Source organism: Hippopotamus amphibius, chromosome 9, assembly GCF_030028045.1.
Source record: "Hippopotamus amphibius kiboko isolate mHipAmp2 chromosome 9, mHipAmp2.hap2, whole genome shotgun sequence".
Lineage (NCBI taxonomy): Eukaryota > Metazoa > Chordata > Mammalia > Artiodactyla > Hippopotamidae > Hippopotamus > Hippopotamus amphibius.
This window is the reverse complement of record NC_080194.1, coordinates 55,609,786-55,624,360: the sequence shown is the minus strand read 5'-3', so window position 1 is coordinate 55,624,360 and position 14,575 is coordinate 55,609,786. Positions and strand designations below refer to the sequence as shown.

Sequence of the window (14,575 nt, the reverse complement as noted above, 5' to 3'; positions counted from 1 at the left end):
ATAAACATGTTCCAAAGAAACATCATATTACTTTTTTCATTACCTCAAATCTAAATTTCAGCTTCTTGGACTGTTGCTTGTTAATCATAATGAACTCATCCAGGATTAACATATAATCGCTGTGATTAATGGCTGAGTGTCCTGGCAGCCTTCACGTCACCGCAGCAAGGCTTTCTTTTCAGCAACACGCAAAGAAAAGAGGAAAGCAGATTGCAAAGGAAGAGCTGGGAAACCAAGGCATTCTTAGTTTTGTGCCCCTTCTGTAGTCCTGTCTGCTGAGGTTTTAATTGCCCTGATAACTGGCCTGGTAGTGTTGCCCTGGGGCGACAGCACAGACCCACCAGACATTTCTCCAGACGTGTAGATACAGCCATGTGTGGCTTCCTGACTTGCAGACAATCTCTCTGAATTTCAAGGCACGATTCTCTACTAATGGGGAAGAAAACCTTTCTTTTTCCCCCATGGGTGCCATTCAAAAACTCTTCTGCCTTTTCCCAGTTGCAGAAAAGTCTCAAGTCTGCTTAAGTGCCCTGTTGTAAATGAGTCAGTGGGAGTAGCCATGAAGGGAGGGAAGCAAACCCAGACAAAGGAGAAAACTGCCTAAGAAACCGAGGTTGGATGAAGGCAAATCTTTCAGGCTGGTGGGGGGGTGGGGGTGGGGTGGGGGTGGGGGGATGGTGTTCGAGAAATTATAAGCCATTTAGTCATAAGAAATTCTATATCCACGGCTGCAGTAAACCTTCACACCTGTAGGCTTTTATTTCTCACAGAGGACCCTGTAAAATCCAAGGCAGCAAATCGGAATTCTGTGCGGTTTCGAGGGAATGCAACCACAGATTCCAGCCAGGAGGGAAAAGATCAATTATCCCATTCTTTACATGCCCGGTCTTGTACTCAGAAAGCCCCATGTAAGTGAAATGTGAGCCACAATCCTGGCCCGGCCAGAGGAAATGTAAGCTGCAAACCTGCGTTATGCCTAGTGAATGCCCTTTACGGTGCTGGTGCTGAAACGACAGGTCTAATAGCCACTTGCCTGACGGGCTTGATGAGCATCTGAATGATGTCAGGAACCATTTCAGGGAGCGGAACTGAGCCGCGGGCTGGCTGAATCCACTCATTTGAAACCCTTCGGTGCTGAAGGTCTAGGCTCTCCTCTTGGATGCATTTGTGCACAGGACAATCAAGGAGGAGTTGAGGTCCAAGGTGGTGAGATGGCCACCTCCGTCTCTCTCATGATCAATTACCACCCTTACTGTTCTAAGCGCTTCCTCTCTCTTGTTTCCCATCCCTCTATGCCCATGATGGCATTGTAGCCAGCTCCCAGGCAGCCCCCTGAAGGCAGGAGCCAGATATGCAAAAGGTATCATTAGAATACACGTGGGCAAGGTGTGCCTGAGAGACATTTAAAGGCTTTTTTCCTGGTAATCACACATCAGCCCATCTCTACACTTGGCTGAGCTCCTCCAGGTCAGGAAGCTTGTCTAGTTGTTCGCTGCGTCCCTGGCACTTCATGCAGTATCTGGCACCTAATAAGGGCTCAATGATGCTTGTTGAATAAAGAAGCTGGCGATTTACCATCTGGCCCGGACATGCATCTGGTTCCGTGGTTACGTACAGTGTCCCCAAATATGCCAGGGGACTTCTGTCCTGTCGAGGGAAGACTGCATTTAGATATGTAACATTATTAGAGCCAGCTCTAAGACAGAGCTTGCCACAGTCACCCAGGGTTTTCTCTGGAATCACCAGGTGCTGGGCTGGCAAATAAGAGAAACAGCAGCCACTATAGCTTTTATGAGGAACAGTATCCACAGATGGGCAAGGGAGAGAGTGACACTGGCTTCGCAGGTAGCGATAAGGAATAACCCCAGGTGGCAACGTGATTTAGAAATGTCCCAATTCTGCCGGCCACGCATTGCCTTCCTATCCTCTCGAGGGGCTGCTCCTGCGCGCATTCCAGAGGACATTCATCCTCCTACCTCCCTTCCACACACAGTATTCCTCTGTGTCAGGCCCTGTGCTAAAAACTGGGAGACAGGCATGAATAAGACCTATCCCTGCCCTGAGTGCTCCCAGCTCAGCTGGCAAGAGGGGTGGAGAAGATGATAATCACGATGCTCTGTGCTCTACGGTTTGACTCCAGTGGGGTAGGCGGGAGAACGACCTGGGACAGAGCGGTTTTTTGTTTGTAATTTTATTTATTTTTATTTTTGACTGTGTTGGGTCTTCGTTGCTGTGCACAGGCTTTCAGTGAGTAGGGGCTACTCTTCGTTGCACTGTGTGGTAGCTTCTTTTGTTGTGGAGCACAGACTCTAGGTGCACGGGTTTCAGTAGTTGCAGTGTGAGGGCTCAGTAGTTGCGGCACTCGGGCCCTAGAGCACGCCGGCTTCAGTAGTTGTGGCTCACGGGCTCTAGAGCATAGGCTCAGTAGTGTGGCCCATGGGCTTAGTCGCTCCCGGGCATGTGGGATCTTCCCTGACCAGGGATTGAACCCATGTCCCTGCATTGGCAGGCGGATTCTTAACCACTGCGCCACCAAGTCCAGACGGGAGCTTTAATCCTGGCTCTCTTATTATAGCAAATCAATCCCGGGTTTCTCATCCATAAAATGTTCATCATAACACCTGTCTTACCTAATTTGAATGATTGTTTTAAATATTTACTTGGATAATCCCTTGGAAAGCATATTTAAAAGGATAAACTTCTATAGATACCAGTCTTCTCCTTATCATCAGCATGCTTTTGTTTATTTAGAGTCAAACACGTGTGTGTGTGTGTGTGTGTGTGTGAGAGAGAGAGAGAGAGAGAGAGAGAACGCATATGTGTATACACCCAGTGAAAGGGCATGAGATGGAGAGAAAAGAAGGGTCACAGATCACAGAAATCCTTAGAAGAGTACATGTGGATCCAGAAATCAAATGCTAAACCTTCCATGGTTTGCTAAAAGAAGCTGCTTATATATTAAGCTCAACTGTAGCTTTCTCAAAATAATTCCCAGTCCAGGGCTTCTTTTGCTTCTTTCCTTCTCCCGCCAGGTCATCCACTGGTGGGAGCAGGTGATGGCCACATTAATTGGCACTTATCCCCTAATTTGGACCATTTATTACATATCTCATGAGCCACCTTTTATTATTTTATTATTGCCTCTTGATAAAGCATTATCTGCTTGTGGCCATTAAGCCACCACTTAGGAAGAGATGACATTGCCGGCTCTTCCTAAGGGGGTGTTAATGAGTTGCCCTTGAATGACCTGAAAAGTTCATGATTTATGCAGACTCCTGGAGGTGGAGGCAGGGAAGCAAACAAGCAGAGAGGAAAAGAGACAGACACTGAACAGAGACTGTTTGTGGTTCTTGAAGCAGAAGCACTTTGCCTCCTACAGGCTGAGCCGTGAGGTCCCTGAGCCACACTGCACAGAGGTGGTGTGGAAACACTTCCCATCTCCGAGTCTCAGCCTCCAGGAGTTGTCAGCAGAAGGGGCAGGAGAGCCATGAGGGGACCCCTGGAACATGACAGGTGGCTGCTGGTGGAGGCAGGCTCTGACTCCAACTGGAACAATGCTCACGTTACACAAGTGTGCCCTCACATCTGTGGACCCCATCTCTGCGGGTCTGGGCTGCAGGTGGGGAGGCAGGTTCCACAGTGTGTGTGCTGGGCTGGCACATGCATTATGAAACCCTAAATGAATCAGTACTATCTGCCTGTTCTCTGTGTCACGAACGGTTCCTGTTATTTATGACCCCCAGCAGGCCTTGACATGTTACTAATGGTGAAGTGAAAGGCAATGAGTGACGGTTCTTCAGTGAGACCAACATCAAGTGAGGTCCTTAATCATCTGCTCTTCCCTTCCCTTACCATACTCCAGGATGGCTTTTTTGGTACTGTGTTAGGCCAGGCAGTAATGTGAGTTAGGCCATGAGGATGAAGGAGAAAATAAGGGATCAAAGCATTCTTTAGAGGATGCTTACCTGCTGGGAAGCAAAGGACATAGGTTCTGGTTGCAACTGCACCCGCAGGCAGGGTCAGAGTGGGAAAGAGGCCCACAGTGGTCTTCAGCCTATGAGACTTCCAATTCACATGCAGGGCAGGAACCCAGACTTCAGAGATGCCTGGGAAAAGCCTTCCTTCTGATAGCAGTACTTTTGCTGATATCCTGACTCATGAGTGATAACTATAGAGGAAGCATCCATGGTGTGCAAGGTGTTATGCTGGGAGATCTGAGGGATCTTGGGCCATTGGCGGTGAGAGCTTGGAGTCCTAACCACTGGACCGCTGGGGAATTCCCTGTCCAAAAGTAAATGGTACTTGATTTGGACCTCGGAGGTGGGGATGCTCTTGGAAAGTAGAGAGAGAGACAATCATATCAGATTGGCTGGGATACAACAGAAACCTAATTTACATTTTCAGTCATTTCCACAAATACTGATGGAATACTTCTCCTGTGCTGGGCACTGTCTTAGGCCCTGAGAATGTAGCTGTAAATGACACAACACAGACATGGCCCCTAACCTTATGGGGTGTACTGTCTCACTACACTACAATACAGGCATAAACCACGTTCCTGGAGTACTGGGGATGAAGAGATGAAGGATAAAGGATGGGTACAGCCAAGTTATAAAGGAATAAAACTGCTGATCATATTTGAGGATCTGTGACTCTGGAGCTGGGTTGTGTGGTCCCTGTACCATGGGATGAGGCAGGCAGAGGGCAGACCACGCCATGAATGCCATGTGGACATCACACGATAGACAATGCGGAGCCGCAGAGTGACTCTGAGTGGCAACTAAGCTTGATGACAGCGCATGTGGGTACAGGCGTGGGGAAGCAAACGGTGTTTAAAAGGAAAAGGCTGGAGCAGTAAGGTCGGTGCAGTGATTTCAGGCATGGTTCCTGCAGAATGCTATAGAGCACGTGGTCCCCCCATTTCCTGCTGACTCAGTGTCTCCATCCACAAATTAGAAAATCACAGCCACTGTTTCTTGAAACCTTCTGTAAAGTTCAGCCTGAGAGGAGTAGAATATGGGTGGGAAAAACTACCTGAGCAGTCATATGGGTTTCTCTTCATCTGTTTAAAGTGGATGGGTGATTTGTTGAACGGCACACAGGGAATCATGCTAACAGGTTGGCCAATGTGTTAAGACTATAGCTCTCCTTACTTGGTGCCATTTCAATTATTGCTCAGTTAAGAGAAAGCCTTTTCTCTGGATTGAATGGTCCACTATTATTGGATTACTTATTAAAGAGGACTGGTAGGTTGAAGCTGTTTTCACTTAGGGTTTGTATGACATGTTCATAACTGAAATGGAGAGTTGCCATAGTTACCTGTGTGAGCTGTTAAACAGAGCACAATCTCCGCTAAAAATCTCTCCATCAAGGTCAACTAGACATTTTCAATCAGCACCAAATCATTTGCTGCCTAATGGGAGTTAATGAAATTATTAAAAGAGCAGAAGATACTGAAAATAAAGTTAATATGGATCTATTTTATATTTAAATATATCTTAGTGACCAGCCATTTCTGTGGGGTTCCTACCAGCTGGAAATTGTACAATATAACTGGACATCTGGAGGGAAGTTTAGAGTAAAAACACATTTGAGTTTTGGCACAGATTACTGCCTTCCAATCCAGCCTATCATTAACAGCTTCTGTACAGTATTGTTCTTCCTCTAGGGGCTATAAAAATGAAGCAAACCTTTGTTCAATCTAAACTTCCTTTCTTGGTCAGCTAATTCCTACTGATTTCCCAACCTAGTGAGCCTATTGTTTCCATTGGAAACATCGGAATGGAAGGGAATACAGGCTGCTTGCTTTATAAGTAGCATGTTCCACTCCAGTAGACCAAGGAGAGGAAAACAGACATGGTTCGGTGAAATAATCTTTAGCCCAGTGCTTCTCAAACTTTAATGTGCATACAGGTCACGTGGAGAGCTTGTGAACTTGCAGATTCTGATTCAACAGGTGTGGGGTGGGGCTTGAGATTCTGTGTTTCTAAAGAGCTCCCAAGGGATACCAGCGCTGCTGGCCCACAGACCCGATCTTGAGTAGCACTGTCATAGTTTGCTTCATCATTTGTTTATTAGAATCATCATAAACGTCAACTCTAAAGTGCTGCCACACCACCTTCTCGCATGACACACAGACAATCTGTCCCACTCACATAGGTGTTAGAGTCGGCTGACACTAAGATGTTGCCCAGCTTCCCATTTCATCATGGCCATAGGATCTGGGGCTCCCAAGACTCTCTGATACCTTCTGTAGGAGTGTGCTTTCTATTTATAATTACCACACAGCATCTAAGCAGAAGACAAGTAATAAACAGGTAAATAACTCAGGTGTGGAATTAATGAAATGTCTTCATCTCAGGGCAGAATAGCATTGAACTGATCTTGATTCTTTAATAATGAAAGAAGCACAAATCAAAAATTAATCATCCAGCTCAAGGCAAACCAGCATTCCAGTGATGTGACACTGACAAAAAATATGGAGTAGGTGTGAAGTCCAAAATTGCGATTTATGTAAAACATGGAGGGACTTCCCTGGTGGCGCAGTGGTTAAGAATCCGCCTGCCGGGCTTCCTCTCGGTCCCATGTTGAACTCGAGTTGGATGAGGCGAGTCCGGTCTCAGAATGGAGGGCCATGATCCAAAGGAACCAGAACAGTTGCGAAAACTGTTTATTGGTGGTCTGAGCTTTGAAACTACAGATGACAGCTTAAGAGAACATTTTGAGAAATGGGGCACACTTACAGATTGTGAGGTGATGAGAGACCCCCAAACAAAACGTTCCAGGGGCTTTGGTTTTGTGACTTACTCTTGTGTTGAAGAGGTGGATGCAGCAATGTGTGCTCGACCACACAAGGTTGACGGGCGTGTAGTGGAACCAAAGAGAGCTGTTTCTAGAGAGGATTCTGTAAAGCCTGGTGCCCATCTAACAGTGAAGAAAATTTTTGTTGGTGGTATTAAAGAAGATACAGAAGAATATAATTTGAGAGACTACTTTGAAAAGTATGGCAAGATTGAAACCACAGAAGTTATGGAAGACAGGCAGAGTGGAAAAAAGAGAGGATTTGCTTTTGTAACTTTTGATGATCATGATACAGTTGATAAAATTGTTGTTCAGAAATACCACACTATTAATGGGCATAATTGTGAAGTGAAAAAGGCCCTTTCTAAACAAGAGATGCAATCTGCTGGATCACAAAGAGGTCATGGAGGTGGATCTGGCAACTTTATGGGTCGTGGAGGAAACTTTGGAGGTGGAGGAGGTAACTTTGGCCGTGGTGGAAACTTCGGTGGGAGAGGAGGCTATGGTGGTGGAGGTGGTGGCAGTAGAGGTAGTTATGGAGGAGGTGATGGTGGATATAATGGATCTGGAGGTGATGGTGGCAACTATGGCAGTGGACCTGGTTATAGTAGCAGAGGAGGCTACGGTGGTGGTGGACCAGGATATGGAAACCAAGGTGGTGGATATGGTGGTGGTGGTGGAGGATATGATGGTTACAATGAAGGAGGAAATTTTGTAGGTAACTATGGTGGTGGTGGGAACTATAATGATTTTGGAAATTATAGTGGACAACAGCAATCAAATTATGGACCCATGAAGGGGGGCAGTTTTGGTGGAAGAAGCTCGGGCAGTCCCTATGGTGGTGGTTATGGATCTGGTGGTGGAAGTGGTGGATATGGTAGCAGAAGGTTCTAAAAACTCAGAAGAAAAGGGCTACAGTTCTTAGCAGGAGAGAGAGTGAAGAGTTGTCAGGAAAGCTGCAGGTTACTTTGAGACAGTCGTCCCAAATGCACTAGAGGAACTGTAAAAATCTGCCACAGGAGGAACGATGATCCACAGTCAGAAAAGTTACTGCAGCTTAAACAGGAAACCCTTCCTGTTCAGGACTGTCATAGCCACAGTTTGCAAAAAGTGCAGCTATTGATTAATGCAATGTAGTGTCAATTAGATGTACATTCCTGAGGTCTTTTATCTGTTGTAGCTTTGTCTTTTTCTTTTTCTTTTCATTACATCAGGTATATTGCCCTGTAAATTGTGGTAGTGGTACCAGGAATAAAAAATTAAGGAATTTTTAACTTTTCAATATTGTGTAGTTCAGTTTTTCTACATTTTAGTACAGAAACTTTAACAAAATGCAGTTTTGAAGGTGTTTCCATGTGAGTTAACAAGAAGATCATTGTTAATTACTATTTTGTATGAATTTTGCTAAAGTTAACTGTAAAGAAACACCTGCTGACTTGCAGTTTATGGGGAATCTATTCTCCCCATTTCCAAACCATGAAATGAATGGGCTCTGACATGTGGAGAGAATAGATATTTGTATGTTTGCAATGTGTGTTTTAGATAATAGAATTGGGTATTTAAATTAGCATATTTGTGAATTTAATAGCATTAAGATTTACCTCCAAATGAAAAATCTCAAAATTCCTATTTGGTTTTTGTGCATTTTCTTTCAAAATGTAATCATATGATTTTAGTGTATTAGCTTTGCTGAGAGTCCTAGCTGTGTTTAGAACATCTCCATTCTGCATTCACCTTGGTCACATGTGCACTGCTGCCATAGTTTTATTTGGGTGTAAAGAATGTGTACTGCCCTCTGTTTAAATTCTGGAAAGGGGTAGTGAATGTTTTCCCTTTCCTCTTACCTTAAGAAACATTCTTAAAATCTTCAAAATACAGGACCACTAAGCCTGCTGTATCTGAGCAAATTAGTGGCTACTTTTTTTTCCCTTTTTAAAGCACAAGAGGCCCATAAATCTTCAGTTATTTTCCTTGGTTTAATATATATATTTTGATACATGCTCTCAGAGCAAGAGAATAAAAATCATGTATTGTTGAACACTTAAAAAAAAAAAAAAAAAAGAATCCACCTGCCAATGCAGGGGACACAGGTTTGAGCCCTGGTCCGGGAAGACCCCACATGCCGAGGAGGAACTAAGCCCGTGTGCCACAACTACTGAACCTGAGCTCTAGAGCCTGCAATCCACAACTATTGAGCCCATGAGCCGCAACTACTGAAGCCTCTGCGCCTAAAGCCTGTGCTCCACAACAAAAGAAGCCTCCACAATGAGAAGCTTGCACACCACAATGAAGAGTAGCCCCCACCTGCCACAACTAGAGAAAGCCTGTGTGCAGCAACAAAAACCCAATTCAGCCAATAAATAAATAAATAAATAAAAATAAAACATGGACACTCCTTCTAGTATGGAACAGGCTGACATTTTACATTATAGTCTATTTCAGGACAATCCATTATTGGGCTTTTTTTTTTTTGGTGGAGTGATGTGCATATATGTGTAACCATATAGCTGGCTACATTATCCAGAGTAACCATCTATATGGTACAAATACACTAGACAGTCTTTAATTCAAGATGTATCAAGCATCAAACTTAAGAAAAAGGTATATGGGGCAACCACTAAATTAAAATTAGAGATTTATATTACTCTATACCAGCCAATAGTATGGACCCCCCCCCAACCAACCCATACACTGAATCGATTAAATCCTATTAACCTTTTTTAAAAAGAACATCTAAAAATTAGTAAAAAGAGTTCTCTTCATTTTAGGCTAGTGGTTCTCAAACTTTAGAGTACACCAATATTACCTGCAGGGATTTTTAAAACCTAGAATTGCTGCTGGGCTGCGGCCCCAGATTTTCTGATTCAGTATGTCTGGGCTGGGGTCTCAGAATTTGCTTTCGAATGAGTTTCCGGGTGATGCTGCTGCTGCTAGTACACACTTTGAGAATCAGTGTTCTGGATGGTTAGTTCACGTCCTTGGTTGTATATTAGAATCATCGAGGGGAACTTTTGAAAGTTCTGTCACTTGTGTTGCCATGCACACAGACTAAACCAAGGTCTCTGGGGGTGGGAGCCAGCTATCAGCAGTTTTTAAAGATCCCCAGATGGTCCCAATGTTTAGCCAAAGCTAAGAACTACTAGGTGTGATGGAAAAGTTACGTTCTTGCAGCTGAGATATACAAAATGACTGTCTCCAGTTCACTGTCCCAGATAGTTTATAATGATTCCAAGAGCATAACTGAGCAAAATGAGAAGTACACAAAATGTCCTACAGCTATAGAAGATATAAGCCCGTGGAATTTTGCAGTGTCATCACCTGATTTGAAGATTATTTTCCCAGCATTTACCGTGTGTGTGTGTGTGTGTGTGTGTGCCCATGCGTGTGCGCTCGCATGCAAGTCCATGTGTTTGGCACTTGGACTCCAAATAGGAGGTCGGCTGCCAATTCTCCCATGCAGGGCTTCTTGTGCAGAAGGCTAAACTAGAGGAGCCACCTATATCACTGAGCCACAGAACTTTCTTCAAGACGACTTCCAAAAGAATGTCATTTTTCTAGTGAAATCATAACATGGTTCAGAAACCCAAGAGGGATATGTGACATTTTCCCCCTTCCTCACTCAACAGCTTTCTCTACCTCATGCCTCATCACAATCTTCCAGTTGGCAAGAAGTCAGAGAGGGAAAAGTAAGAAGATTCCAAAATGCTCTAAGTTTGCCAAGCCATGATATGTACCATGGCTTGCTGTTTTAATCTTGAAGAAAGGATCCAATCCAGGGACATGAAAGATGAAATAAGATCTATAAGTTGGATTTTAGTTGCATTTAAGAATAATTTGCTATAGTTAGAACATTTGCCATTCCTACATTCTAGGCTTGAGATTTCTTTATAAGGGAAAAAATCTTAAGTTTCTTTAACTCTAAATTACACTTCTTCGTAACTTGTACCCATTGTCTTGTACCAATCACCTAGGAACACTCAAAATGGGGCTAATCTTTTTCTGATGTTAGAAATATTTATTAAATGCCTACCATGCCTACCATTTTGTATGGAATGGATACAAAAATGAAACAGTCTCTTTAATTAGGAGTAGAAAGACGAAAAACAAATTTTATAACAGAGATACAGATATACAAAAGTAGGAGTGAGCAGAACTAGCAGAAAGACTGAGAACTATTTCAAAAAAGACAGCATTAAAGATGTGTCTTGTGATGAATCCAGTGGCAGGGCAAGAATAAAGATGCAGATGTAGAGAACGGACTTGAGGACACGGGGCGGGGTGGGGGGTGAAGGGGAAGCTGGGACGAAGTGAGAGAGTAGCATTGACATATATACACTACCAAATGTAAAATAAATAGCTAGTGGGAAGCTGCTGCATAACACAAGGAGATCAACTGGATGACTGGTGATGACTTAGAAGGGTGGGATATGGAGGGTGGGAAGGAGTCGCGGGAGAGAGGAGATATGGGAATATATGTATAAACACAGCTGATTCACTTTGTTTTACAGCAGAAACTGGCACAACAGTGTAAAGCAATTATACTCCACTTTATAAACAGCTGGAAAAAAAAAGCTGTGTCTTGGAGAATGGGTAACATTTCAGCAGAATAGGGATGGAAAGATACTCTTGACATTGCTGAGAAAGGGAGCAGTGTAAATAAAGGAAAAGAGTTAAGCTTAACTTCTCTAGAAGACAAAACAATTATAAACATATATACACCTAAAAACAGCCTCAAAATACACAAAGAAAAAACAGTCCGAAGAGATATGTAGACAACTCAACAATAATAGTTTGAGACTTCGATACCCCACTTTCGATAATGGATAGAATAACTGGATAGACCATCAACAAGAGAAGACTTGAACAGCCTTATAAACCAACGAAACTTAATTGATAATATAGAATACTCCATACAACAAGAGTAGAATATACATTCTTCTCAAGCATACATGGAACATTCTTCAAGATAGATTACATATTTAGAATTCCATTTATATGAAATGCCCAGAAAAGGCAAATTCATAGAGACAGAAAGTAGATTAGTGGTGCAAGAATCCTGAGAAAGGGGGCAATGGTGAGTGACTGTTAATGGGTATGGGGTTTCTTGATAGGATAATAAATACATTCCAGAATTAGATAATGATGATGGTTGCACAATTTTTAAAATATACTAAAAAACAATGAATTGTACACTTCATTTAAAGTTTCCTGGTGGGCCAGGATCATGTAACTGGCAAAGGAATAGAATAAACAGGTAACAGTGTGCGCATATACATATCTTGGTCTCGCCCCTACCTCTTATAGAAAAGGATCTCCAAAAAGTTATCCTCTGAGCAGGAAATTAGGAAAAAATGAGTATACAGAATGGGGTCAGGCATTTGTAATAGTAACTTATCCATTCATTCATTTCCTCTACAAGTATTTATTGAGGACCTGTTGTGTAAAGGGCCTTTTGCAAGGTGCTAAGAATTCAGAGGTGAATAAGACAGACAACAGTTCGCCAGAGTTTATGACCTAGTGAGTCTACTTTAGAATCAACCACACTTAAGTCTCAGAGATCAAATGTTAGCAGGAGACTGTAGTTATTTTTGCACATATAAAGCTATAGCATAATCACTTGATTTTACCTACCCTGAAGAAACAATATGTGAATGATGATCAGTGTAACAGCAACAAGAGCGGAATAGTAACCAAAGAATAGTGATCTGTTAGCATGTCTCACATAGACAGAAATACAAGCCATTCTGCAAACATAAACCTGTAGGAGGGATACACACAGCGTGCTCTTAGCTTTCGGATAACAACACGACTACATTCCTACCAAATACCATGGCTCTGATTCCATATCTGACTTTGTCTCCCCGACATGTGGGAAAGGATGAATTCCTCTGTGCATTGGGGTGTTCTGCTCTGCTGTGTGTTATAGTTCTCATTGTAAAGGTACAAACTGGCATTTGGGTTTATACATCAGTCTCGTCTGTGTTTGGTACTATGCATTTCTGGAAGCCTGGTAAAATTTACATTAAATTCTGAAACATAATGGTCACACCCAAGATATTGCTACTCTGTGATGCTTGCGGAAAAAGTATTAGAGTAAAACTACTCAAGTGTTACATATCCTTCAATAATACATAGTGAGTGCCTTCTATATGCATGATACTCTGCTAGGAGGTATGTGAGATACAAGATGTGTAAGGCAGAACAACCTCAAGTGGGTACTCCTGGATAAAGATATTTCTCGATAATTTTTATCCAATGTACTTAAGGCACTTCACAGACATTAATTAAACTCTGTGACTACGAGATTACACTCAGAATTTTTAATGAAAATGAATGAGGATATGAATTTGTTTGATGTTTAATGGAATATTTCCTATTAAATGGAAATGCTTTTAAGTTCAATATTGAGCATATGAAAAAATTACAAGAGAACCATTACAAAGAACGGTTCTATTAATATGAAATAAATATGCCATTGTCTGTTTTCTAGAAGTCTATAATCTGATTTCAATTTTTGTTGAATGGCATCTGGGAAAAAGCAGCTAAATATATTTGGTTTTATTTTTTATTTGTCTTTATTATTATTGATTTTCAAGTTTCACAAGCACCCAGATCTGCTATTTCTGTTATCTCCAGGCATATGAGTGGCAGACCATAAAATCATTATGCACCTTGATTCTCTTCCCTCTGGAAGATGATATGAACGTTCAGCCTTCTCTAGGTCAGACCACTTGGCAGGGAACTAGTTTAAAACAGTGAAAATACTGAACTATGGAATATTGAATGAAATGGGTTTTATGTCTTTAAGAAACATATTATACTTCCAATGAGGAATACGGCCTCTTAATAAAAGTCTTTGCAAATGAAAACTACAATGAGGTATCACCTCATACCAGTCAGAATGGCCATCATCAAAAAGTCTACAAACAATAAATGCCGGACAGGGTGTGGAGAAAAGGGAACCCTTCTACACTGTTGGTGGGAATGTAAATTCGTATAGCCACTATGGAGAACAGTATGGAGGTTCCTTAAAAAACTAAAAATAGACCTACCATAGGACCCAGCAATCCCACTCCTGGGCATATACCTGGAGAAAACCATAATTTGAAAAGATACATGCACCCCAATGTTCATTGCAGCAGTGTTTACAATAGCCAGGACATGGAAGCAACCTAAATGTCCATTGACAGAGTAATGCATAAAGAAGCTGTGGTATATATACACAATGGAATACTACTCAGCCATAAAAAGAATGTAATAATGCCATTTGCAGCAACATACATGCACCTAAAGATTGTCATACCGAGTGAAGTAAGTCAGACAGAGAAGGACAAATATCATATGATAGTGCTTATATGCGGAATCCAAAAAAACTGGTACAAAGGAACTTATTTACAAAACAGAAATACAGTTACAGATGTAGAAAACAATCTTATGGTTACCAGGGGGAAAAAGGGGGAGGGAGAAATTGGGAGATTGATACTGACACATATACATTTTATACATTTATTCCATGTATAAAATAGAAAACTACTAAGGACATACCATATAGCACAGGGAACTCTGCTCAGTACTCTGTAATGACCTACATGGGAAAATAATCTAAAAAAGAGTGGATACATGTATATGTATATTTGAATCACTTTGCTGTACACCTGAAACTAACACAACATTGTAAATCATCTATACACTGATATAAAATTTAAAAAAAATAGTCTCCTTAATGTCTCTTATGTTACTAGGTAGGAATGGCTTATAATTAGATACTGTTGAT

The 14,575-nt window shown here is 42.1% G+C and overlaps 2 protein-coding genes across 3 annotated transcripts in view; one reads left to right on the top strand and one right to left on the bottom strand.

Moving 5' to 3' along the window:
- The window catches only part of MAML2 (mastermind like transcriptional coactivator 2), a 344,128-nt gene that overhangs the window by 135,231 nt on the left and 194,322 nt on the right, over nucleotides 1–14,575 (bottom strand). The window lies entirely within an intron of this gene.
- On the top strand, nucleotides 6,613–7,769 carry LOC130860499 (heterogeneous nuclear ribonucleoprotein A3-like). Its single transcript, XM_057748812.1, has one exon. It carries the CDS (start codon nucleotides 6,625–6,627, stop codon nucleotides 7,693–7,695), a length of 1,071 nt encoding a protein of 356 aa, XP_057604795.1. The 5' UTR covers nucleotides 6,613–6,624; the 3' UTR covers nucleotides 7,696–7,769.

What these genes read in the sequence shown, in the direction of transcription:
- LOC130860499 (XM_057748812.1), top strand. Translation starts at nt 6,625, where the DNA reads ATGGAGGGCCATGATCCAAAGGAACCAGAACAGTTGCGAAAACTGTTT.